The sequence below is a fragment of the Coregonus clupeaformis genome, chromosome 39 (assembly GCF_020615455.1).
Source record: "Coregonus clupeaformis isolate EN_2021a chromosome 39, ASM2061545v1, whole genome shotgun sequence".
In the NCBI taxonomy this organism is placed as follows: domain Eukaryota; kingdom Metazoa; phylum Chordata; class Actinopteri; order Salmoniformes; family Salmonidae; genus Coregonus; species Coregonus clupeaformis.
In genome coordinates this window covers 16,446,088-16,473,104 of record NC_059230.1, presented here as the reverse complement: position 1 = coordinate 16,473,104, position 27,017 = coordinate 16,446,088, and the positions used below count along the sequence as shown (strand labels likewise).

At 44.2% G+C, this 27,017-nt stretch overlaps 1 protein-coding gene across 4 annotated transcripts in view; it reads right to left on the bottom strand.

Annotated features, from left to right (window-relative positions):
• The window catches only part of mllt3 (MLLT3 super elongation complex subunit), a 52,655-nt gene that overhangs the window by 8,632 nt on the left and 17,006 nt on the right, over positions 1–27,017 (bottom strand). For 3 of the 4 annotated variants that reach the window (XM_045211964.1, XM_041868171.2, XM_045211963.1), the window contains exons 3-7: positions 12,731–12,813; positions 12,252–12,395; positions 11,361–11,399; positions 10,107–10,253; positions 7,096–7,701 (exon numbers count right to left, since the gene is read on the bottom strand). In XM_045211964.1, coding sequence (XP_045067899.1) covers positions 7,096–7,701; positions 10,107–10,253; positions 11,361–11,399; positions 12,252–12,395; positions 12,731–12,813 — 1,019 coding nt within the window. The remainder of the gene's footprint in view (positions 1–7,095; positions 7,702–10,106; positions 10,254–11,360; positions 11,400–12,251; positions 12,396–12,730; positions 12,814–27,017) is intronic. The other variant, XM_045211962.1, reaches the window with a different exon arrangement.

Sequence of the window (27,017 nt, the reverse complement as noted above, 5' to 3'; positions counted from 1 at the left end):
CAAAACTGACAGACGGCAACCGTGTGTGATGCAACAGCTGACAACAAGATGCAAGAGAACCAGCCACTAGCTAAACATAAAACACAGCATCAAATAGCCAAACTGCTTAAATTCCCACTACCATTGTAAAAAGAGTCTAAACTAAAGTCAAGTATTATTTGTCAGTGTTATATTTTAGCTGGCTCTTGAAGCACTTTGTGTGGGTTATGCCAAATGTGCTAAGTCATCATTGGTTACGGCCTCCATATCTCAAGAAATCAGCCACAACTCATCCCCGCAATATTTTAATGTAAATAAGCAGGGAAGACTGACAGAAAAAGGAATTAAAGGGATAGTTCAGCCAAATGACACAATGGTTGTCTTACCATGTAAGTAGTCCATGGGCATGGTATGACAGCAATCCATGCTTTGGTTTAGTTTTCCTGGCACTGTTTCCACATGCTAACGTTTTAGAATGTGGAACAAATCCCATTCAAGTCATACTCAGAGTCGATATTCCCCTCGACCACGCACACAAATTGGGGAAAACAAACATTCTTTCCCATTGACCCCTACTGTAAAAGAGCCAACTTTGTCGATTTTTTGTTATACAGAAATAACTAAACATGCCGTACATGTAACCAGGTAAAAAATCCCAACCTACGGTTCGCAATGCTCCCACGTAGGGAAATAGAGCCTGTGAGAAGAGCCCTGTTAATTTAAGCTATTCGGTGTGGGAGAGTGAGAAATGTGGGGACCCTTTGTCAAAGTAGGCTACAAGTAGCTATGGGTATAAACCTTTTATCACAGGTAAAACATTTACCTTGTTTAGTATAGTCTGTTTGTAACTCCACTCACTACTTGTAGCTGTATAGTGTTAGCTTGTGCTGTTGGTCTTGGCTAACTTAATGTTCCGGGTGGTAGCTAGCTAGCACTCACATGGCTGCTAGCACCGTTATAACTAGTGAGAACACTCAGGATCAGGCAATGTTGAAAAGTAATCTTTAGACATGTTGTACTTTTCTTAAATATAGTTTTGAAAATTGACTAAAACAAGCAGACAAGAAAATTGCGTTTGAAAAGGTTTCTGCTGTGAGCCAATGGGGTAACCACAGGTTATTTTCCCCACAGGAGGGCGGGGCCATGTCGTTCTATCTAATACCGACTGGGACTATGAGACCGATATGCCCTTTTCACCGCATCATGTCCATATCATCCGAAACTATACAAAATTGATTGTGAAACTCAGCAAAGTCACTTAAATGATTTGAACATGATGCGCGAAAAATGGCTCATCGCGCTCTAGCGACTCCTTGTGGCGGGCCAGTTGAACGGTGATTCCGACATTGGTGCGGCTGGCTTCCGGGTTAAGCTGGCAGGTGTTAAGGAGAGCGGTTAGGCGGGTCATGTTTCGGAGGACGCATGACTTCGCCTCTCCCGAGCATGTTGGGGAGTTGTAGCGATGAGACAAGATCAAAATTGTGTGGGGGGGGTAAAACTAAAATAAAGAAAAATAAATATTTGTATTTTGACATTTTAATTTCAAACCCAGCTAAAATTGGTTTTTCATGGACGATCCCAATACCGATTTGTAGGGAGAAACAGAGCTGATGACTAAAAGCCAACACACTTTTTTTTTGACTTTTCCAATTCTCCAGCAGAGGTCTATGTACGATAGTACTGTGTGTCTAGGAGTGCATCCTATGAGTGCCTCCCTGGGCTAGACTACAATACAGTATCCAGCAGAATAAATAGGCAATGACAGACAATGCAGCCAAGTGTGTGATGTTTCCAGTGTGTGTGTGTGTGTGTGTGTGTGACCACATGGTTGTGTACCTGGGTGCTTTAAACCTCATTCATGTGGAAGACCGAGGGGAAGGTCACTTTGAAGCTAAATGACAGATCATTTTCTTGTCTGATCTGTGGCCCTGAGACACCACACCAAGTAAAGATACATCTACTCCAACACTATGACATGCAACTTCCAGGATGTGTGTATCTGTCTGTATGTCTGCTGACTGTAGAGGCTAAGGCTTAGACAGCAACTCGAATCAAAGCGACTGACTTGCTTAGTACGGTCCAGCCCTGGGAAAACCTTCCCTCCACTACATAGGGGAGCAAGGGGAACACGGGATGGAATTCCATTCAAATTCTAGAGGCTTGCGAGCAGCCACAAATCACGGGCCAGAATAATCGCTTCCCTGGCTATGGGGATACAGCCTCTTAATCTAAGGGCCCGGCTGCCAAAGAGAGCTCTCTCTAACCCCAGGCTCTGAAACCGTATACCCTTGTTACAGTTTATGAACTTTTCTCAGATCCAAAGACTTAGTCAATGAAGAGACGAGAGCCAAAGATTAGCCTTCATTCAGAATCATTTCAGGTCTTCTAGTGTGTTGGAGTCAAAGACCCTGACAGAGACTGAGTAAATGGACCTCACGTGGTCCGAGTAAGAACCGCCACATCTTAGATGTCAATTTTCATAGCATGCGCATGCAAATTGTATTTTTTTATATATTTTTTGCATACATATGATTTGCACCTAAACCAGGAAACCTACAGATGTCTTGGTTCAAAAGTTACTTTTGCAAAAGCTGCAGCAACAGAACATCGTTCATGTGACAAACTCTCGCATGGTGGCGGCAGGTGTGTTTGCAGTCATCTAACAATAACTAAAATCAAGAAAATACATAGGTGAAACGTCTTAAATACAGTATGTCCCTAGTGGTGCAGTTATATCCACTTTGCAGCATATGTTTCTTTACCTGTGCTGCAGCGAAGGGAAACTTTCATCAGCCCAACTGATAAACAACTTGTTTTAACGACTTCTCTTCCCAATAGACAGAAGGCCCCCAAGAAACATCCACCATTCCTTTCTAGGTACAGAGAGAGAGAAGTGGGGACAAAAGGTATGGAAACTTCAATGGCAGTCACCTCCGACAACAAACAACACACAGCTGGTCTATTGGTTTATGGGCCCGGGCTTCGTCAGTACATCGTAAATCTCACAGCCATTCTGCTTTAGGGGCTTTTGTCTTGCCTTGCTCAAAGCCACAAAAGCAGACCTCTTATAGGACAATAAACATGACTTTAGTATTAGGATGCCCCCATCAATCTACCCTCTCCTCTCAGAGTCTCCCGAAGCCACCAGTTATTTGCGCTGACTCTCTTGCGCCGGCTCTATACACACTCACTGGACTCTACCCACACATATTACACTAACGCGCCAACACACACACGCTCAATCGTAATGACGCTACATACACTTTCACACGCTTCAAATATGCTGCTGCTACGGTTTATTATTTATCCTGATTGCCAAGTCACTTTTACCCCTACCTACATGTACAGTTGAAGTTGGAAGTTTACATACACTTAGGTTGGAGTCATTCAAACTAGTTTTTCAACCCCTCCACAAATTTCTTGTTAACAAACTATAGTTTTGGCAAGTCGGTTAGGACATCTACTTTGTGCATGACACAAGTCATTTTTCCAACAATTGTTTACCACAATTCCAGTGGGTCAGAAGTTGACTGTGCCTTTAAACAGCTTGGAAAATTCCAGAAAATTATGTCATGGCTTTAGAAGCTTCTGATAGGCTAATTGACATAATTTGAGTCAATTGGAGGTGTACCTGTGGATGTATAAAAAAATTTAGACCTCCACAAGTCTGGTTCATCCTTGAGAGCAATTTCCAAACGCCTGAAGGTACCACGTTCATCTGTACAAACAATAGTACGCAAGTATAAACACCATGGGACCACGCAGCAGTCATACCACTCAGGAAGGAGACACGTTCTGTCTCCTAGAGATTAACGTACTTTGGTGCAAAAAGTTCAAATAAATCCCAGAACAGCAGCAAAGGACCTTGTGAATATGCTGGAGGAAACAGGTACAGAAGTATCTATATCCACAGTAAAACGAGTCCTATCTTGACATAACCTGAAAGGCCGCTCAGCAAGGAAGAAGCCACTGCTCCAAAACCGCCATAAAAAAGCCAGACTACGGGTTGCAACTGCACATGGGGACAAAGATCGTACTTTTTGGAGAAATGTCCTCTGGTCTGAAGAATCAAAAATATAACTGTTTGGCCATAATGACCATCGTTATGTTTGGAAGAAAAAGGGGGTTGCTTGCAAGCCGAAGAACACCATCACAACCGTGAAGCACGGGGGTGGGAGCATCATGCTGTGGGGGTGCTTTGCTGCAGGAGGGACTGGTGCACTTCACAAAAGAGATGGCATCATGAGGAAGGAAAATTATGTGGATATATTGAAGCAACATCTCAAGACATCAGTCAGGAAGTTAAAGCTTGGTCGCAAATGGGTCTTCCAAATGGACAATGAACCCAAGCATACTTCCAAAGTTGTGGCAAAATGGCTTAAGGACAACAAAGTCAAGGTATTGGAGTGGCCATCACAAAGCCCTGACCTCAATCATATAGAAAATGTGTGGGCAGAACTGAAAAAGCGTGTGCGAGCAAGGAGGCCTACAAACCTGACTCAGTTACACCTGCTCTGTCAGGAGGAATTGGCCAAAATTCACCCAACATATTGTGGGAAGCTTGTGGAAGGCTACCCGAAACGTTTGACCCAAGTTAAACAATTTAAAAAGGCAATGCTACCAAATACTAATTGAGTGTATGTAAACTTCTGACCCACTGGGAATGTGAAGAAAGAAATAAAAGCTGAAAGAAATAATTCACTCTACTATTATTCTGACATTTCACATTCTTAAAATAAAGTGGTGATCCTAAGACAGGGCATTTTTACTAGGATTAAAATGTCAGGAATTGTGAAAAACTGAGTTTAAATGTATTTGGCTAAGGTGTATGTAAACTTCCGACTTCAACTGTACATATTACCTCAATTACCCTACCTCTTACCCCTGCACATTGATTCGGTACCGGTACTCCTTGTATATAGTCTCGTTATTGTATTGTGTGACTATTTCATGTTTAGCACATTTTTCATACTTTTTAACTCTATATTGTTGGGAAAGGGCTTGTAAGTAAACATTTCACGGTAAAGTCCACACCTGTTGTATTTGGCGCAATTTTATTTGAAGTGAGATTCAGGCACAAGATGAACATCGCTGGACTTGGCCAAAATGTCAGTTATTTTGCTCTCGATTCAGTGGTTGAGCAAACAAGGTCGTTTCAATGTGAATTGAGGTGCCGTGAGCTTTCAGTTTGGTCATGTAGTAGGTCAATCTAACAAAAATGACTTTGTTTAACTCGTGGACATGTAGCACTCCACAAACACAAAACCAACCACAAACCACCACTATTGTGCTGAGAAAGGATCAGGAAGGCATGCAACATGTGCAGTGTACACAGCCTACACATTTTGTATCGATGAGGGACCAACTTGTACTCAGTACTTGTGTGTGCTGTTGTGCAATAGTAGGCCAATGCTTATACTGAAGGACACAAATCCATGACACTGAGCCTGTGTCTCAATTACATGACAGAAGTTAGCCTAAACTACAAGTCTGTTCATATGATCTACCCATGTGTAGTTGTGGGGCCTTCATTAGACTTTCTCTTCTTGTTACTTCCTCCCTACTTCCTTCCTCCCCTTTGGTGGTTCTTGGTTTCCCCCAGGCCTACACAGCATGGCAGAAGCCCAGATCAAATGAAGGCTCATGTTAGGCGTGTGCAGGGATATCCAGGACTGGGCCACCAGAGTCGTCAAGGCAGCTCGTGGAGGACAGAGCACCTGGCATTTGTCTCCACTCGCCCTGCACCCACCCCACTTCCCATTTATGACCATATTCCTGTAGGGCAAATTCCTCCCTCTCACCACCACCACACGCACACGTTTGGCTGCAATGGCTCTGCTGGTTCTGGCGGGGAAACGGTTATGGGAGATTCGCGCCTATGGGTGTATGTAATGTATTTGTAAAGGGGCCGGTGAACACACCATGGCCATGAAAGAGAACATTTGAAAGCAAATGGAGAAAGACAATGAGATGCTTTCTGACATAAATGCAGAATGTTTACCCCCCTTTTTCCTCCTTTCTAAAGGCAAAAGATTGAAGAGCCCTTGGCTATTCCTGGCGTCCTTTTGCATTCTCCTTGGGTGCCGTAAAACCGTAAATCTCCCAGCTTGCTTTTCTGCTAATAACAGTCCCCACTTTGTTGAGTTTCTTTACTGAACGTGTGAGGAGCTGGCAACCCTCTGAAAGGCCTACTGATTTATCTCAAGGTCTAAATATGACTCCGTTATTCCCATCTTGACACTGACAAAGGAACTAGACTGATCTGTAAAAAAATATTTCCCAGCTCTCTAATCCTTTGCACAGAGTAGCAAATTGAACTAAATTGCACAAAGAAATTGTCTTCAGAATGCAACAGTTACTCATGCAACCTGGATCTAGCAGAACAACATTCTAAACCTGCAAACATTATCGTCGCTTTGCATGGGCAGCTTTTTTGCCTTTGTCAAAATGGGGCACTGGGAGTTAAATTCATGGAGGTGGGGTGGTGGTGGTTTAGGAGGTATCCATTTCCTGTTACCGTCCTAACAAAAGCAGCCCCTCTGCAGCTGAACACCAACCATGTTTATGAGCCACCCCTTTGGACTCTGTCATTAGATCTTTATTGCCTGGTCATGCGGAGGATGAGACTGACCAACAGAACAGACCCACTTTTAAAACCAGAGGATGCAATAACCTTCTTCCTGCACCAGGCAGAACCTCCACTCTGCTTCCTAATACTAAACAGTCCAGTAGGCTCTATGGGCATACTCATATGGTAATGTGTAAAAATGCTACAGAGGAAGATTGATTCCCTATCTGTTGTTCCTGAATGTGAAGCCGTAACAGTAGCAAAAACAAAATGGACACACTTCATAGCTCCAAAAGTACACCTGGTTTCCAAGGTCACACCTGGTTTCACCACTCACTGATTTGAAGGAAGGGACAAAAACTAGTAGACACTGGCCTTGAGGACCGGAATTGCTCATCCTTGAAGCAATCCTTTCTTTAAACTTAGGTTAACATCTTTTCACAGTAGAGCCCAGACGACATGAAAGTATAATTAAACTCTTATTTCCAATGTGGTCAAGACAGACAGCACTAACCTACAAACACAAAATACATATAGGCTCCACTCACATCTGATTTGGTGGACATATTGTCCTCCATGTCCGAGTCGTTGGCGTCCGTCAGCTCCGAGAACGGCGGTAGCGTCGGCGCCTTCCTGCGCTCCCCCAGCGCCTCGCCACCGTCCACCCGCAGTTTAGCGGGCCGCACCTGGGATTTGTCCTTCAGCAGTTTCTTCTCCGAGTAGTGGGACTGTGGGTGCGGCAGCAACGAGCCCCCCGACGGCTTTAACGTCAACTCCGAGAAGCCCTTCTTGCGCTTTTTGGTCAGGTGGTCCTCGCCGTCGGTGATGGACAGTCGCTTGTTAGTCCCTGTCCCATTCCCAGCCCCGTGCGAGTAGCCCCCATCCTGCCGGTGCTCCTTGGACATGGCCTTGGGCTCCTTGAAGCCCATCTTGGGGATGGGGGGGTTGTCCCGAAGAAGAGGCTGGTTCTCTTTAGGTTTCTTGGATGAATCTTTGGAGGCTTTGCTTGGTTCCCTGCCACAGTCTCTGAAGGCACTTTTGGGCTCTTTCAAAGGCTTGTCCTTGTGGTCCTTGGAGGGTTTGTGGAGCTTGGATGAGCTGCTGCTGGTGGTGGTGGTTGTGGTGAGGAGGGAGTCAGTTCCTTTGAAACCGTCCTGCGGCAAAAAGCACAAAGATTAGGTCTCAATTTATTTGGATAGTCTCCTATAGATGGTCGATCAAGCTATCAACTTATATGCATCAACAACTTCTTAGGTTAAGTTGGGTTTTGAGCTACCTTTAGGTTTAATGGATAGTTGAACAGTTTATTGATAGTTAGTGAAAGATCTTAAACATTCCATAAGTGATTATCAGAATAACAAGTTCTACCATTTGGTTTAAATATAGCCCCCACAAGCTATGTACATAACGAAAGGTTAGTTCAGCCCTAACTAACACTATGAGGATTGCATACTGGCAAGAGGGAAGATGGAGAAATCCCGCCTCAGGGTCAGTGGACACGATGGGGCAAACACCTAATTAGTCTGTTTGTCCCACTTTGTTGCTAATCGTCAACATGTCAAAGACCTCAGCTAATTGTAACTCCCTGGATCCATAGCAGACGGTAAGGGCCTAAAAGTACATTTTTGACCTCAAGGGCTTTTCTTCTATATACCACTTAAATTAGTCTAGACCACAACTGTTGACTAGATATCCAGGTAAATTGTTAGGGATGATACAATTTGAGGTTTGCCACTTCAGTGAGATTTGTTGGGGTCAATAAATCGAGAGAAAAAAGAAATCACACTACTGGGGAGTATTTACTTGGCTTCCAGCGCAGAAGGCTTGATTACAATGCTCAAATCAATACGCCACTGACAAATAAATGAGCAAAGAAAAGGTTTGGTCTGGTCATGGCATTTTAAAAAGGAGTCTTAATACTTAGTGTTCATTTAGAGAAAGCCCTTGTGCCACTCTGGGGCTCAGTACTACTCGGTCAATAAAGAGCAAGTCTATTCTAGAAGAAAATAAAATAAGGTTTACTTGAGAAGAGAGCTGTGAACTTGTTTTGTCCAGAATGTGGGGGAAGACTCAACAGCTGTAAGTGCGACCTTAAAAGTGGCGCGGCCGGTGAGCAAACCTGGAGATGGAAGCGACTAAAGCCAGTGCATTTTCTTTTCTCTAACTAAACGACACAGGCTGTTTGTCCCGGGGTCACGCCTGCTGGCCTCACGTCAATATTTCATCAATGCCATATAGCCATTAAGCAAGTCTAGACGGGGGGGTTACGACCTGCCTAAACTACCTCCAAAACCCTTTTATTTTGCTCCTGACCCTAGGACCTTTTGGACGTAAAGCTGCTAACCCGCTCACACAAAACTACTCCCACCAACCCCCACCCCAACAAACACTCTGGCTGCCCACCCCCCACGTCCCCAGGGCCAAAAACTTTAAAGGCCGTTTATCGCAAAGTTTTACTGGTCTGAAAGTGATGCTCTTCACCAATAACAGTTCAAATACATTAACTGGCCACAAAAACAGCACCCAAACCCCCCCCACTGGTACTAGGTACTCCACATAGAGTATATGGATGTGTGAATCATACACTTTACTGCATTCTACTTGTTACAATGACCTGCTACTTAGCGCTATGTACAGAGAATATTACTTTCAAAGCTGCTTATGCACCTTATAACTGTCAAGGCAATTGAGAAACTAACTTGTTCTTAACTCCAAAACAGCACAATGAGTAATGTGCAACAATTGAGTTTTGGTAGTTTTGTTTCGTCTATAACAATGCACTTACATTCAAGTAAAACTCGACAGACTGCCCATAGCAAATCATTAACACTTCAAAAAGCCATGTCGGGTACAAGTGAACCGGAGGGAGAGGAGACAACAGTAGGTGGGTTGCCATTGGACGTTAGTAGAAGATAATGGTAGAACTACTGTGCGTGTGTGACCTCTCTGCTCCATCAGTAATCCATCACACACACACAGTCTGTTTGGATTAGAAACCGTTTCCATGTGCACTGGGCCTCTCGTAACCCAGCCCTGCCGGAGTGGGCTCTTCCAGGCCGCGGTAAATGATACCATTTAAAGGGCCTAAATAGAAGCAACATGCCAGTTTATTGACATGTATGATTTACGGCCATGACGGATAATACCACATATGCATCTAAAAATCGGCTTTCTGAGACCGCTAGAGAACAACTGCATCACAATGAAACACTGATGTGTACCAAGCTTCAACAGGCTTTAAAACTAAAGTGACTTTTATATACTGCCTAATTGATACATTATGGGCGGTGCTATAACCGTCATTGGTAGCATGGGACCCCAGTGTGTCTGTGGAAGTCATTGAGAATAGGACCATGTGGCCTCGTGGCATGTGGCCCGAGTTGAACGTCTTTTGAAAATCCACAGAGTTTAAATACCCTCAACATCCTAGCCAAGTATGCTGCGTTTATTTATTTATGTATATTTTTTTTTTTGGGGGGGTTTGATGAAGTGGGAATTCTTTGGGAAGAGGAAGGGAGGGGTTGAGGAGAGGTGGTGTCGGTCTAGCCCTGGTCTGTACCTGGAGACCGCCACTGACCTTTGACCCTGGGAAGGCCTTGCTTTTCTTAGCGTCTGAGAAGGTCAATGTCAGGGAGTTGCTGGGGAGGGTGGGCAGCTTGAGGTGCTGGCCGAACAGAGATGTGGAGCCCTCCTGCATTACCATCACCTGGAAGTAAAATGGGGTCATTTAGCCAACACCTTCATCCAAAGTGACCTAAAGATCATAGGGACACATAATTAATATATAATGTAGCCTGTGGGAATCAAACCTACAACAGAAGAAAAATTATATAGTAATAACACACTGCAATATAAACAGCAGAGAAATTATCAGAATGAGATTGTCCTGATGTGGAAAACAGTTTTCTATTGTATTATATTTTGTGCTCACATGGTCTGGGAGTGAAGAGCTTTATGAATCTATTTGAATATCAAGTACCGCATCAATTGAACAGTTTCATAATTCCTGCTTATTATAGTGGCTTCTGTGTAAAACTAAAGACTGCTTTTGTTTGGGAAAAAAAAAAAGTATGAAGGCTAACGGATTATTGTAGTGTTCTTGTCGATGCCAAGAGCAGCAACCCTCCTCAAAAAAAGATCCTCGACCACTTAACACGGCACGTTATTCCTGGAACCGCTCACAGACAGTCATTACTTTGCATGGAATGACAGTGAGCACGCGCGAGCAAAGAAAAGACAACACAGCTGCTTCCCTGTGTGTCTAAATTTGAGTGTGCGTTTGTTTGGTGTCACTTCAACATAGCAGCCGAGGGAAGAATAAAGACATTTCATGTCTTGCTTAGCGGCAAGAGGTAAACAAAGGGTTAAAGTTACACTGGGAACATGAGGCCCGTTTCTCTGAGGTTGAACTGATCTGCTGTGAGTCAGCACCAAAACTACTCAGTAAGCATTTCCTTTGATACAACTATCCCTACCTTCCAGTCTTTCCATTAACCTCTCTCCAAATGAAACAAACAGACGTCAAACTCTTTTAGGAGGAGGATAACAGAGCTAGGCGGGGTGGGTTCTGCCTTTACAATGGTAGGGGAAACACTGGGTCAACAACATGGGGAAAGTCTCAGATATAATAGAAGCTTGCCCAACTGTGCATATTGGATACAGGTCTTGGATAGAAGTCTATATTGTCAGATCCAATCGTTGAATGTCATAGTGAGTGACCAATAGCATTGCAGCTTCAGTACCAACACATTAGTATGTGTAAACATCTCAATTGGAAGAAGGAGAATGTTACAGTTCACATGATTAGTCTTACTTGAGAGTCTTCCGAACTTCTTTTGTGAGGATCCCGTTGCTGTGAAGGACACATAAAGCATGTTAGTGCACACACACCAATCAGCTCTATTGGAGAAGGCCTCAAAACATCCCGAGTAGGCTGAATAAATGTCGCTCTGGCAAACCAGTCCCTTGTTAATTAAACCATGTCAGTCAGCGCATCCGTTTCCAATCTTATTTGTTTCCTCTGAAAAGGCCTGTAGACATTAAGGTGTATGATGTCATGCGCAAAGACAAAAAGCATTGGTGTGTTACTGGAATTAGCATGGCAGTGGCCAGCTAAAAATAAAAACACACCCATGACCTTGCAAATTGCATATGTTCCTGAAGCTATTGTCCACTGAAAAAAACAAATACATTCCGAAATTGACATTTCTATGTGGGCACTCAAGGCTTTCGGGAGGGCAGTGGGAAGAAAGAAAAAAACTAAATCAAAAGCACTCAGTTCCGGTTGTAAAACGTCATGACAGTAGTTCCGATAAGCCCATTTGTCTGCCAATGGCTGGCCTGATAAGCCCATTCGCCTGCCAATAGCTGGCCTGATGTGCGACCGACATGGTTCATACCTCGTGGCCAGCAAGGTCAAAGTTCTTATGTCATCTGGATGTTTTTAAAGTGCTACTCATTCCATTCAACTTCTGATTTGTCATTTAATAATTTACCTCTCCAGGTGTTGGCCATACTGGATATGAAGACCTATTCTCCAGCTCTGCTCTCACAGCTGAATCAGGTGTTCAAGCAATGCTGGGGCAAAAGCCTACCTATCCCGTATGGCCACCCATGCTTAAGGCTATTAGGATAAACACCCACTATTGAGATGCACCCCTGGTCAAATTTCCCTCTCCCACCCCCCAGTCCTGTCATCTCGTACCCCGCCGGCTTTAAGCAGCTTCCTGCGGAACTCCTCCGTGGGGTTGTTGAAGGTGAGCTTCTCGCAGCGCAGGTGATTGACAGGCGGGTGGCCGTCCAGGTGTAGGAACAGGTCGTAGTCGAAGCGCACTTTCTTAGGTTCTTCCTGAGAGGTGCAGTGGGACATCCGTAGGAACAAAAGAAAGGAGAGAAGTCAGTTGCGTACCAAAGTCCAAATGGTAAACATTGATATATTGATAGAGTCCTCTTTCGTACAAAGGCAAAGAAAGTGTTAACCATCATAGTCGGTAAAAAGAACTACGCAAATGAAAAAACTAAAACACTTTGGGGGGCATTACCAACTTTTTAAATGCTATTTTTAGATTATTAAAGCTCCCAATATGGGATGATCATAGTCTCTGATACAGCAGGTTTTAAGCCAAATGTTTACAGGTTGCAATCTTTAGTAAGCAATGCAGGTCGAAACATTGTTAAATGTACCTTATTTCTGAAGTAAACTTCAATGGGCAAGATGAAGCCTGCGTATCCACACTCCTCCACTTTATAGGGTGGATCCTTGCACACTGAAATATAGAGAGGGAGAGAAAAGATTTGCTTTTCACTCAATGCTGTGTGCTCACTTGTAAAGACGTAATCCTTAGTCCTCTGAAACAAACAAGGATATGAATCCCGTGTTCTCCCTGTGTCTCCTCACCTCCCAGTGTTTCTAATGTGTCTGTCACTAAAGCCTTAAAAAATGGAGGGTGATTCTCCATTCTCCTTCTTTTATCACACAAATGTGATAAAAGAAAACAACCAATCTAATCCCAACTACAAGCAACAGCAAAGTCTCAAAGTACCAAATATATTCCTCTTAAACAAAACAAAAAAGTATTTAAACCTACATATTCATCAATGTTACCTTCAGATTATAAACAGAAAGTCCTTAATGTGTGTATGAGACATTGGCACTAATGGGAATTGGAATGTCTCTTGCTGCCAGCCACACTCCCTCACAACTTCCCACTGCCAAGGTACTACCTGAAACCGCTCCCTCTACTGGGATCTCATTAGAAACATGAAGACCATTTCCGCCACCAATCTGATGCAACATGGATATCAGAAACTCTGGGCTAATATTAGATATACATACATCTCAAATCCTGGGATCCACCTGGCAGCCCACGACATGAAAACGCTTGGTTCCCATCAAGCTTTTCAGGACAAACAACCTACGCTCCAGGTCAGATGACCCCCTCGGAGACACCTGTTTGTCATTCTCTATGTCCCAGGGAGCTTTGCAGCAAGACTGCCAATTAGTCTGCATGTTCAGTCAGTGTGTGTATTTACTGATAGTAAGGCATCTGAAAGGCAAATTTAAGAGAATCTACTAGCTCCCGTTCAACATCTTTTAGCTTTTGTTAGTCTTTACGGAGTAGTACATGCAACATAACCATAATTGTACAGATTGTACATTGATAAAGCGCTAAGTAACTGTACAATGGGCTCCTTAGCTCATTTAGAGGAGTGGTATAATATACATTCAGTCATACCAACTCTGTCAAGGTCAGACAATAGTCTTTTAAAAAGGCAGTAAAAGCAGGGAATGGCAGGGCACAGCATGACACAGACAACCAACAGGGATAAACAAAAAACATCCAGAGAAAATGGGTTTTAAATGACTGCATTCGCCACCAGTGTACGCCAACCGTTCAAACGTGCCAAATCCGACAGAAAAATAGAGAAACAGTTCTCTAAACGTCAAAAACCATTGTCGGAATGGTCTAAACAGTACTCGTCCCCTAGAGAGTCCTGGCTGGCAGTAGCCTAGTACAGAGAGAGAAAAAGCCAAGGGGCCAAACTGCAGCGTCAGACAGGAAGTCAGTTGCTCACGTTACACCAGCTCTGAGCTCCACCCCCTTCTGGGTGACTGACGGCTCGGATGGCTAGACCGGAGTCGACCTCACCGCTGGGGTACGCGCTGCCCCAGAACCCAATAATGCTGAGCAAATATTGTGGGTCGTGACTAATTGCGTGGTCGGGTCAGGTTCAACTACATGCGGCTAAAAAGGTTCCATTCACCGTAGCCGGCCGGACTTATTTATGTAGAACCTGGAAAATATGGGTTGAGCATGAGATGAGCTACACCACCCAGAAACATAGCGTGGGATAATCTGGGTTCTGTCTGAGCAGTTCTCTTCTGTGACATAATTAAGCCTCCAGATTATTTTCCTATGTGGGGGTGAAGTGGAGAAGCAGGTTTGTCGACCTAAGAGACTGTCTGGAAGGTGGTTTCTCTGAGGGTTAGCTAGCTTCAACACCTGGTCTCCCAGGTATGTTGCTACCTCCCACAGTGTCTCCTACTCATTGCCCAGGCAAGATCACCCCCATCATTTAGCACAGCAAAGCTCAACAACCCATTCACCACATGACCCTACATAGGCCTTTTCTCAATTAGATTTGCTCAACTCAAAGAAGGGAGGACCGTCTTCCGTTTGCCTACTAACGAATTGACACGCATCTGTTTCCGGGTCATGGAGGAGAGAGGACTGAGGATGGACTTTAGACCAAATAAAAAAAGACCATAGTCTTGATTGCCCCCAAAGTCGTTAGGGGCTGTAATGTAAATTTTTTGGATTCGTCAACCAATGAAGAACACAGCTATTTCATTGTAGCAGTTGTGTGGCTTCTTACATATCGAATCAAATGGTTCACTCTATAGACTTTGTTAATCACCACAATCCCAATGTTTTGAAACTCTAACCAAGACATTTATAACATTCCCCACTAGAATTCAGGCTCAGACACACTGCGACGAGTGGGTGGCCGCGCTTGGCCATCCTATCGCTTGCTGTACTTGACCATCCCATGTTTTTGAGCATTTCCTCTCTTAGCCTATACCAGTAGACTTTGCAGTATTTCAATGCAGGATCCCTGTTCCGTAGTAAAACTCATGTGGCAACAAAACTGGACAGCAACCAGTGGAGAGTAGATCACCTTTACAAGCAGTGCGCTTCTAATCTACACATCATAGCAGCAACAAGTGACCCTAGAAGGAATTCAAATTGATGAGAAAAGATTTACCAAGCCAATACATTGGCTATGTTAGCATCTCTGTGTGTCACATCAGACAGGAAAGGGGAAGAAGGAAAGCAAATTAAATGACTGAGCTTTGAGAGGGGTTTGGCTTGGCGGTACCATCTTGGCTATGGTTCCCTATTCGAAGTTGAAAAGGTCACTGTACATGTGAAGAAGCAACTGGAAGGCAGGTTAGCGTTTTTCGTAATGAGTGGTCACTAATTGGCACAGCCAAAAAGTTACAAAATCTGATTTTAAACCTAACCACACTGATAAACCTAATGCCTAACCTTGACCTTAAATTAAGACCAAAAATCATATTTTTGTTTTCATTAATTATTTTCATATAGACCATTTTGACTTTGCAGCAGGCCCATCTAGCAGAAATCATTCAGGTCTGCCTACAAGACTCATCCCAATAAACATCAATCTGCAACTGGAAGAGCGAGGTGCACTCATTGACCTGTAACAGGAACTTTGACAACGATTAGAGCAAAGTTCGGAAGGGAGAGAGGGCCGGCCTTTTTATTGAGCAGGCCCGAGGCACTCCCCCCGTGGATCAAGCCGCGATGTCAATCAAAGAACAATGCATTTGCCATTTCCCCAGAGACTGGTTTGTAATGAGCCAGAGTTGGACGACAGAACTGAACAGTAAAATTAAAAAGTTTAAGACATCTTGCGCCTACTTCACCAACCGCTCCTTCTGCTCATGAAATCAGATTTCCCCCCTTACCCCTTGCCCTCCCCCTATTTGCACCCCCTCATCTCAAATGGCGAGTGTTTAACTTAATGCGCCTTTACTGCATCGTGTTTAGGATTAGTGCCATCATCCAATTGAGTTGCATAGAGGTTAAGAGCGTTGGGCCAGTAGCCGAAAAGTCGCTGGTTTGTTCTGCCCTTGAGCAAGGCACTTAACCCTTATCAACTGCTCCCCGGGCGCCGATGACGTGGACGTCGATTAAGGCATCCCCCCGCAACTCTCGGATTCAGAGGGGTTGGGTTAAATGTGGAAGACACAATTCGGTTGGATGCAGTCAGTTATGCAACTGACTAGGTATCCCCTTTCCCTACAGGTTTAATTGAACACTTTCCCTTCCCTAACAGATACACTTAACCTCTGTAAGGTAACTGTTAGAATACAGATTATCCACTTACACTATGCGGAACTTTACCCTAAGGCACTTTCTGTCAAGTTGATTCGTCAAAGAGGCTGAATTAAAAGATTTCGTAGAGGACATGCTATCATACTCCATATTATAACATATGGTAGAGAAGAGCTTGCAGCTCAGAAAGGGCCTCCCGTCTGCCTATGGAACAACAGAAACCGGAACATACTGGTAACTGGTCAAATATCGACACCTATACAACATAGTTATATTTTAAGCTCTATTCAACGGCGATCAAGCTTGCAGTTTAAAAACCAGAGTAATTTGAAAGCTAGTCTTTAGTCTGACTACTTCTATTGGTCGACATTTGGTCCATGACTCAGCTGAAACACCATTATCCATGACTCCGCAGCCTCGACAATAACGTTCCTGTTTCTGTTGTTCCGTAGGCAGACAGTGCACTAACTGTGTTGCATCATTTAATTGGAACATCTAGATTCCAGTGTCTAAAAATGGCCATCAAGCCACAGTGAATGACGTCCATTTTTTATCGCACGTCCCAGCTGTGAGGTCTTGAATAACAGCCCGTGCTGTGCAGAAAGGTCAAGCGTCTTCCCAACTGGAAAGGATAGCACAGAGGTGATTTCAAGTCCATTTTTAGGTCCAACTTTAATGTTGTAATTCTTATGTGTCTCCTTTGAACTTGCTATGAGAAACAAGAATTACAACAAGTGTTGACAAAAGCTTTGTTTAATGTGTCTACAAGTTATGCTTTGCTTAAAGGGTCTAAATATTCATATTCTAAATTGTGAACTCCCAGACTCTACAGAATCAAATGAAGTTGTGATAAGGAACAATGATCATTCTCCTGAAACAAACTTCTGGACAGCGAGTCTGCTTACATTGAGACTATTTAATGGTGGTGTGAGCTGCTCAATCTATGGAGAGTAATGATTAGATGCGCCGCAGGGGTGAGTCCTCAGTCCGCTGCTGAACATCCTCCCTCACCCTCCCCCAAACCACCATACTCACGATGCTCCACACACGGGCCAGTGTACGCACGAGGAGAGGTCACCTGCTCCTCTTTGGACTAATCGAGTTAGCAAGGGACTTAAGACGCAGGGGGCCAGTTGCTAAGCTCTTAGGTAAAAGCCAACACCGCAAAAAAGGTGTCACCCAGGATATCCCCTGGTCAAGCAAGTGCCACAGGGGCAACAGGGCCAAACAATGGAAGGTGGCAGGTTATGGCCTTAAAAAGGAGTTGACTGAAGAGTTCCAAACAGTATTGCGCAATGCTCATGTAAAGGGGGGTGGAGTGTAGACCATGCGGTGGTCTTCATCAAATCTGCTCATTCATTTGGCCAAGCTGCAGCCGACCTGAAATAACAAACCATTTGCAAAATGAAATTGGTCTGTCGATAATTGGTCCCAGGCATGGACTTAATTACCACAGGTCCAACGCTCTCCTCTCCCCGTTCACATCCCCCTCCAGCTTTTTTCTTCTGCACTGTTGACCTATATGACTGGCTGCAGACTGATGTACAAGCCCATGAGCAGCCCTAGACTGATTACAGAAAAATGCTAATCTAAGCATTTTCATTAGGACCTCATTGCCACAACATGGGTGACAGTCTGCCCAATCAAAAAGGGGAAGGAAGTGGAATGTGATCTGAAGAGAACCGGAACTAACAATCTAGAACTAGGGGGAGTTTATTTATCCTCATTCTCTATCCTTGTATCAAACACTAGAGTAATTCTTCAAGCAGGCTGCTACACAAATACCTGAAAGTCATCAGCACCAAAACTTGTCCTTATAGTTTAAGACGGTTTAGTGTAGTTTTGACCACTACTGTAGCAACAGGAACCAATCCTGATCTGGCAACTCATGCGCTAATCAAAGACATAAAGCCTGTTTCCTGCTGTTCATATAGGCAGTTTGCTCCCATTTGCCAATGCGGAGTGGAAGTTTGAATTAGTGGAGAGAGACGCTCCAATGCTCAGACAAAACAACCATGCAATGACGAGAGGAATATTAGAAAACAGGGGGCTAACCAGGGATGAGAGTGCTTCCCCAAAGCACACCTTGCCATATGGGGGGTGGGGACTCAAAACACAAAAAGGTGTGATTCTGCACCTACCACATTGGAAGACACCAAAGACGGGGAGGGGGTTGTGTCCCTGAAGCTACAGGGTGTCATGGTAGCAGCTCTCACATACACAAAACACTCAGTGGGATGTGGTATTTCTCCTAGACTGCCACAGGTCCTGAGAGAGAGATTGAGACCTCAGGGGGAGTACATGAACAATACCAACCTCGTAACATAATCATAAACATCTGTCACTCAGATACGGTGGACCACCTCCTCAAGCCTCCCTTACGACGTCATACAAGTCATTCTTACTATTCTACCTGATTATAGTACGGGCACCATCAGTGCAAGGAAAGAGTATTTTAGGTGATGATGGTTGGATCTCCTGAGAATAGGCTGGCCTACTCCATCACTACAGCATAAAAATAAAAAAAAGGACGGCTTCTTCAAGTTCCCTCTAGTGCCTTTCGGTTTCCCCATGGTTTCTGCACATATACCCCACCCCCTTTTGTTCTGAAATAGACAACCACTGATCTCTAGCCTAGATCATGAGGGTGCAACTTCCCGTCCCATACACCCCTCTCCTCTACTGATCCAAAACAGCTGAATGTGAGCGTACTGAATGATGATTCACAGCTGAGAGCACTGAGGGAAAACACTAAACACTAAGCTTAACAGTCCATGGCTGACCTCATCAAAGTAAACCCCAAACGAGCGCATTCTTTTTTTATTGTCTTAGAAAACACTATTCATAACAATATTGGAAAGACTTGGTAATTAAAAACTAAGATCATTAGTTAGAAAAAATGTCATTCAAAGCAAGACAATGCATTTATATTGAGCAAAAAACATCAGCACGCTCTCACCAGCAAGTCGTTATGCGAACAAAGGCATGTTACCGGCCAAACAGATGGGTTAGTCAGTCTGCATGGGACCTTGACTGAACTGGGTATAGTTTTCCCGCCCAGTCCCCTCTTAGATTTGTAGTCTCTCCCTGATGCCAGCTATCCCATGTAATTGACCATTAGGGGCCAATATGGTAAGGGGATACATTCCTTTAGCCAAAAACCCCAAACCCAGCCCACCACACCGACCCCCCCTCTCCAATCAACGAACGAGGGCAAGAGGTTTACTAGAAACAGGGCGCACATGCCGTAATTGGCACCATACTAGGGTTGCTGGGTATAATTCCATTATGGTTCTAATTAAAAGGCCATTAATGGTGGCCGCAGCGACCAATCTCACTCCCTCGCAAGGTGATTTAATTTCCTGTACAGTATAGTTTTCAGCGTACCTTGCTGAGCTCCCCGGCTTGTAAAAGGCTTAAGAACGCCAAATCCCCCCTCTGCCATATTTTACCCAGGGAGCCTTGCTGTCAGCACGGCGGCTAGCCATCGGTCAACAAGGCCATTGGTGGTCCCTCCATCACTCCCCACGTTCAAGCTGCTCCCCCAGCCTTCAAAGCACTCTCTCAGACCAGAGCCTCACCAGGTTTTCATTTGATTCTTCATCCTGTCTAGTTCCACTGTAATAGTGGAGGCATGATGGGAGATTTCATAAATATATATTTTTTATATCAAACAATTTCTTATAAAATCTGTGCTTTTGAAAAAAGTAACTAACAATTTCCTCTAATAGAATATAGCCATCCATTACGCACTTGCAACCTCTTCTACACATTTCTCTATGGCCTTTTTTTGAAGGCAAAATTGGCATTGCGGTTAAAGATACATTACATGGAAGGACAACAAAGCTATCAGGAAACGCAGGCAGTTGCCATCGCCTGCCAACCACCTCGCCCACCCAGGCACAGACTACGCGAAACAGAACAAAGCTGGTGTTGCATCATCCGTTTGTCATCACTGCCTCCATATTACCCCCAAGCTCCTCTGTACCAGAAAGTATTCCCCACTTTTGTAGATACCGTTCTAGAGAAAGTCTCCCTTGAGATTAAGGGTTGCTTTATAGATTAGGCACAATGTTGCTGTGTGAAAACACTTTTATGACTGAGTCATCTAGTCAATTTCTCATTTTAAAAGTATTTCAAACCATTCTGAATCAAATATTTGCACGACTAAATATTACTTTGATTTAAATTACGGGTAAGGACGGCCAAAAAATACAGACTAATCTTTTATAATTCCTATGACAGGCCGGTCTTTGAAAAAGTGACCGATTACAAAAAATATGATAAACCCAGAAGGAAAAACCTGTTCCTTGGCCCACATTTCCTAAATGTTAAACTAAAAGAAACAGGTAATTTATTTTTCCACTGACTTTATTATTGAGCCTGTGGTTTGTGGGATTTATGACAATTTGAGTGGAGTCGAGTTCCCAGCCATGTTCAGGGGTCGAGTTAATCTTCTCACTGCTTGCCAAACTGACAACGGCCACTGAAGGATTCCCCGTTGCCAAACTCACAGAGCAGCGGGTTGGATTTCTGCCCTGATTCCTTACTGTGCCCACCAAATATCAGGTCCCTCATCCCTCTCAAAGATTATTATATATAATTATAATAAGTGTCGTAAGATGCATCTTCGTCTGGTTGAGGTCATGTGCCCGTTTGTCTGAAACCGATGTGGTGATGCTGCCGTCTTGGTCCAGGTCGCTATTGAAAAATAGATTTTTATCTCAACGAGACTAACCTGGTTAAATAAAGGTTAAATGGTTTTAGTCATAATCTGAAATGGGCCTAAATGCAACATAAAGTAGAACAATTGGAATCTGATGGAAACCAGGAGGCGCGAAACGAAAAGGAGCCAAAATAGTTTTCATATCGTGAGGCCACTCGTTTAGACCCTAGTGTCAATTTTCACAAACACTGAATCAGTTTAGTACATCATGAAGACCATGCCATTTGGCTCATTAATTAAATGAGAGGTCCTCACGCAGTGCAGCAAGTTTTGACTTAAAATGTTCCAGCTTTAGTTTCTGGAGGTGCTGTAAAGTTTGAAAAGAAGGCAAGCGTGAGCAGGGATCAGGAGTGAAAGACCTGCCAACAGACAGCCCTTATAAACAATGCATCAATAACGCACTTCCTCCACCCTCCCTTTCATTGACAAAACTAGGGGAGAGTGAGCATTTACGGCTCAGTTCCTGTTTTTCGGCGGCTGCTCCCCCGCCCCCCCTTCCATCCCTACCCCTTTTTCACTCCTTTCATGCCAGCAGCAGCAGCGGCAGGCAGCCTGCAGTTTCACGGCCCAGGCCCTTTGTGCTCCACCTATACAAGTAGGTATGATTTCTGCCGAGTCGTAAAACAATTACTGGCAAATTCCTGCAGCTCTTTGATTTCTGGCCAGAGGCTGGGGGGGGGGGGGAAGTGCCATGAGGCGGCTGATGGTACCTCTACTTCCCTGTGGCCCCCCCACCACCCCACCCCTAACTGGGGAGCAGAGGCTTTGTCCAGTGCTGGGAACATCCAAGGAATACTGGAGCTTTGTGACAGTGCAGATCCTGTGGTCTTTAGGAAACAGTAGAATGAACTGAAGGACCCAAGGTGCACTCGCACGCACACACAAGGCGTGAGCAGTTGCTAGCCACTAGTTATCTCTAAAACGCCCTGTACCTTCGACTGACTCCCTGTCTCTCCCTGATAAAAAGAACGCCTCAACTATGAAACCTTCTGAGGAATGTACAAATGTATACACCCTCTTTAAAAGTAAAAAGGGGTTCAATGCCAAAAAAAAAGGCATTGAAGGGCCAATATCCAGCTGGCTGGTAGGAGGGGAGAATGGATGTAATTCTGGCATGACTGTTGTCTTGGGGTGACGCTGAGGTAAAGCAACAGTCAGAGGGCAGCGGGAGGAGAACGGGGGGAAACCAAACCAAATGGGCTTCTGGCAGAGGAGTGTTGCTGACAGACCTCCCAAATCATGAGGGGAATCGGGGGAGAGGAATGAGTCACACACTGCACATCTCCGATGGGCAATAATCAGTCTGAAACCAGGGATGACATGTCAAGCCCCAGGGCTGAAGACACAATTATCTCAGCAGAGGTGTGTGGATCTGGTGTCCACAAGCTCTAGGCAAGCGTGAGACTATTCTGGGCTCGACAATCAAACCCGTTGCTGGAAATCGACTTTATGCTTACATTTATCATACCCACCAATTAATAATTAATAACAATACAAATACATTCAATAAATAATTGCATTCAATTGAAGCTTGTACAACTGCTAGTAAACACAGGCAGTCATGCACACATGCACCTTCACTCCAATATCCAGACAAACGTCTCAACATTTACATTTGACTACAAACTGAACCATGCACATCTAGGCTACAACATCTCCAAACCCAGACTCCCCTAAATGGATCAGAATGTTCTACATTGCAGACAAAGACAATATCGCCATCAATATCAGAGCCAGACAAGATCACATTAGCGAACCCACAACAAAGGGAGGAGAGGAACGCCACACTACATCTAAGACATGTTTAAGCCTGAGGAGATCTCATGTATGGGTACTCCAGTGACTTGACTTATGTGGCATGTGCACAGACACAAAATAATGATTAGGAAAGGTAGCGTGAGGATGGGGACAGTTAAAAAAGCTTCATGCAACAACTCCAGGTGCCCAGGAGAGACCCATGGGCCAACATATTGAGCCAATCATTAAGCTAAGCCACCGCTATGGAGGGAATAGGGCAGGCAGAAAAATAAAAAGCAGCCCTTCACTGTGTCTCAACAGAAAGATCCATTAACGCTTCTCATCAACTTCCCCATTCCATCCCCGTAATGACGAAATGCCCTCCCATTAAAAAGGGACATGCTTTTCATGAAATATTACCCGCACATCCTAAGAGGTACCATCTCAAAACCCGATTAAAAGATGCCAAATGGGGTGCTTAAAGCTACAAAGCAGCATGTGTCATTGGAGCTCATTGCAAAAATAGCCCATTCTCGGTTCCAGTCCAGAGCTAACTTCTTCAGGGTTGGTGCGCTCCGCCGAGACGACAGCGATGCCATTCGGCAGTGGCCGTCGCCACGGCAACACCTGAACACCAGGGCCTAACTGCCGGCGATAATGAGGCGGCGCTGTGACTTTACAGACTGTTGCATCATTAATTTTAATGTGTCGAGTAGAAGCAGCTTCCCTTCCTGGACTGAAACTGGAAATCAGTGCAGCTGTGGGGGAACGCAAGAGGAGAGTCACCGCTAAGTCTCCAGTTCGCTTCCTATGCCCCACAACATTTTCTCTATTGTATTTGAACGAGATATCTGGTGGACAGGTGAGTGAAAGTAATATGATGGAGGAAGAGTAGGTGAACCCCCCAAACAATTAGAAAATGAAAAGCATTGTTACGCAAAAAAATTGGACTAGAGGATTAGATTTAAAACAACGCTCTGAGAGGCCGTTTTGCCTAATACCTTGTTTACGTCTCTGCCAGTGTGAACTATCAGTTTGCCCATCGTCAGGGAAATATATTTTGCGAGTGACACAAATGTGATCTGCTCAGCTCCCCAAAATCAATAGCGTCACACTTCCCATAGAGCCAATGGTCATGACTTATTACGATCATGCCTTAAACTGTCGCTGAGGTTTTGAATTACGTTTATGACTGAGGAGTCAAGGGAATAGGCCAGCTATTCCCCACTGGTTTTGAGGCAGGTGTGAGAGCATCCTTACAGCACAGAGCATACACTGCATATGATGAGCAAGTGGCCATTTCAGAACCTGAAATAACACGCAAAAAAACAGTGAAAGAAACATATGTATTGAATAGGGAGTCATAATAGGCTTTACTAACAAATCTGTAAAATAGGGAAAGAATACAATGACGGAATCAAGTCAGCCCCCTAAAAAAAAAAAGAGGTGTATTTGTTATGCTTTGACAGGTGAAGCCCAAGGTAAAAATGGCAGACTAAACCATGTTCCAGTCCATTTATTTTGGGATAGGGTCGGTCTTCACCCCCTCCTTTTCCTCCAGACCTCCTTGCAGCACTAAATATCAGGTTTCCAAGGCTACACAGCATGGCAGCCAATCATAGCCATTTTCTTCAGGTCCGTTTAAAATGTCTTGCTGGCCATAAAACTACAAATTGGAAGCTTTAAATCGAGACAAGAGAGCAAAATAGTGGAGAACGGGGACAGCAACTGACCACTCCTGTTGTCACAAATGTTATCGTCATTTTATTGTCTTCATAATTCATATATAGCCTGCTGTATTCTACATTTAGGATGGATAAAAATGTCCACCATCCACAAGACATATTTTTCAAAGAAAGGTGAGCGAAAAGCTTCCCTTTCAAGTGAGGAGAGGGCACCGGTGTAATCCACAACAGCTGCAGGATGGCTATATTAAAACAGTATAGCCGGCGTTTAGCCGCCTCACAAGAAAAGAGGGAAGTGAGAAAGAGGGTAAGTGGGACTGTCCGAGCTACTCACCCTTGGAAGGAGTGTGTGTGTGTGTGTGTGTGTGTGTGTGTACACATCCCTCTCTGCAGGAGGAGGGGCATGTAGCTGTGCCCTTTCAAGACCAGTATTAAAACTGTCGAACACATGCTTGTCTATGCTACAAGGTTTCCCCTCAACTTCTTTGGCATCGCCCGTCAGGGGCCCAATGCTGATCAAAGCTCCCGGAGACGGGTAGGGGTAACCTCCCGGGATACAAAATAATACGCCTGATTGTTTACCTTACAAAGGCATCATAAATTTCAGCCAGGCTGAAGACTGGTTGTGGAGGTCTCTTGTACCCAACAGAAGAGCACTGAGAGAGAGCGTTGACGCCACACTGCTCCTGGAGGAGGCTTTGGGTTCGATTCCGTCTATTCCACAAATGTGAAATGTAGCCTCTCATAACATACAAGGGTACCTTTTTACTGTTTATTTAGAACACCAGTTAGCTCCCCTAACGGGTAGATAACACCAAGTTTTAGAATAAAATGTGTAAGGCAGTAGTTTGCAAACCAGGATACAGCTTGAACTTGCTAAGGAAGGTTTCAGGCTAAGAGGAGGGTGCCCAACTGGTCAAATTCAGTGATAAGCTGCAAATACATCATCCTTGCAAATAGGATCCAAGGCTGAAAGCATTTAAAGCCATGGCCTAGCCTGAAAACCATGACCTTGTCTAAAAACAGAACGTATGTCACTGTCGGCAACACCACATTTTGATGTGAGACAGTGCTTGTGCTGACATGAAGGTAACTGATCAACAAACCACCATACCCAAAGTTGGCAACACTGCCCATTCCCCAAAACTATTTCAACTGCCCCCCCAAAAAACACCAAGTCAATCATCACCCATGCATCCACATTTATTGCGCCTACGTTTTATACAAAACCCGTCGAGCTCAGGAAGTACTTATGCTGGCAATTTGTTACCATGTGAAAACACTGAAGTACCATACTACCAATGTTCCCTCTAAGCTGCGCGCAGAAGGAATATGAGCCTCTACAGTTTTCCCATTTAGGTAACACTATTGACGTTTCGCTCTACTGTGGGAATTGTGATCGAATCAACGCAATATTAGCCACTTTCAATGTAATATACCGAAACAAAATAAATGATGCAAGATTTAGTATGCAAAACTAACTGTGCAAGAGATTTTCTCGTAGGCAGAGCGCATTGGAGTAGGATTCTATTGCACTACTCAGGCCAGTACTTTACACAGACCGGAGCGCCATAACCAATCAGAGCTGCAGTAGGCCTACATACAAATAGACCATTGCCATATATGGATCTGTGCCATTCACTTTGAACTGGACTGTGTTTAGGCTACAGCGGCCGCGAGTAGATGCTCTTGTTTTAAGATCAAAGTGAGAGCTGCATGTAGCCACGTTTGTTCATATTCTGTACTAGTAAGTGAGTTATTAGCCCAGTTATAGCTAATTTCTAGTCAACAATGGGGGAGTGGTTGCTTCCAACAAGAGCACAAAACGTGTGCATTTCTAGCCATCTTTGAAAAGCGAGTCAGTAAAGAGCATTTTTATGTCAAAGGGGAAGTGTTGTATTTCGAGACGGTCTTGAATAAATTAAGTAGCCAATAGGCAGAGCGTAGCATAATTTGTCTGATTCTCTGTAATAATGGTATGGTAATAATAATGAATTCTATTTCGTAAAATGGTTTCTTGCATCAAACAACATTTTCAGTCACCTCCTTGTCTGAAAGACAAGTGCATAAACAGGTTGATGTCAAACCCTGCATGTTATTTTTTCTCATGGAATGTAGGCATTTAACACCACACATTGGCTGCTACTGTAGACTGAATGATAGAACAGGTATTTCCATGTTCAAATGTTATGGGATGCCTTTTCTCCATTGTTTTTGATGTTAGGCCACTCTAGTAGGCCTACAGTGAGGGAAATAAGTATTTGACCCCCTCTCAATCAGAAAGATTTCTGGCTCCCAGGTGTCTTTTATACAGGTAACGAGCTGAGATTAGGAGCACACTCTTAAAGGGAGTGCTCCTAGTCTCATCTTGTTACCTGTATAAAAAGAAACCTGTCCACAGAAGCAATCAATCAGATTCCAAACTCTCCACCATGGCCAAGACCAAAGAGCTCTCCAAG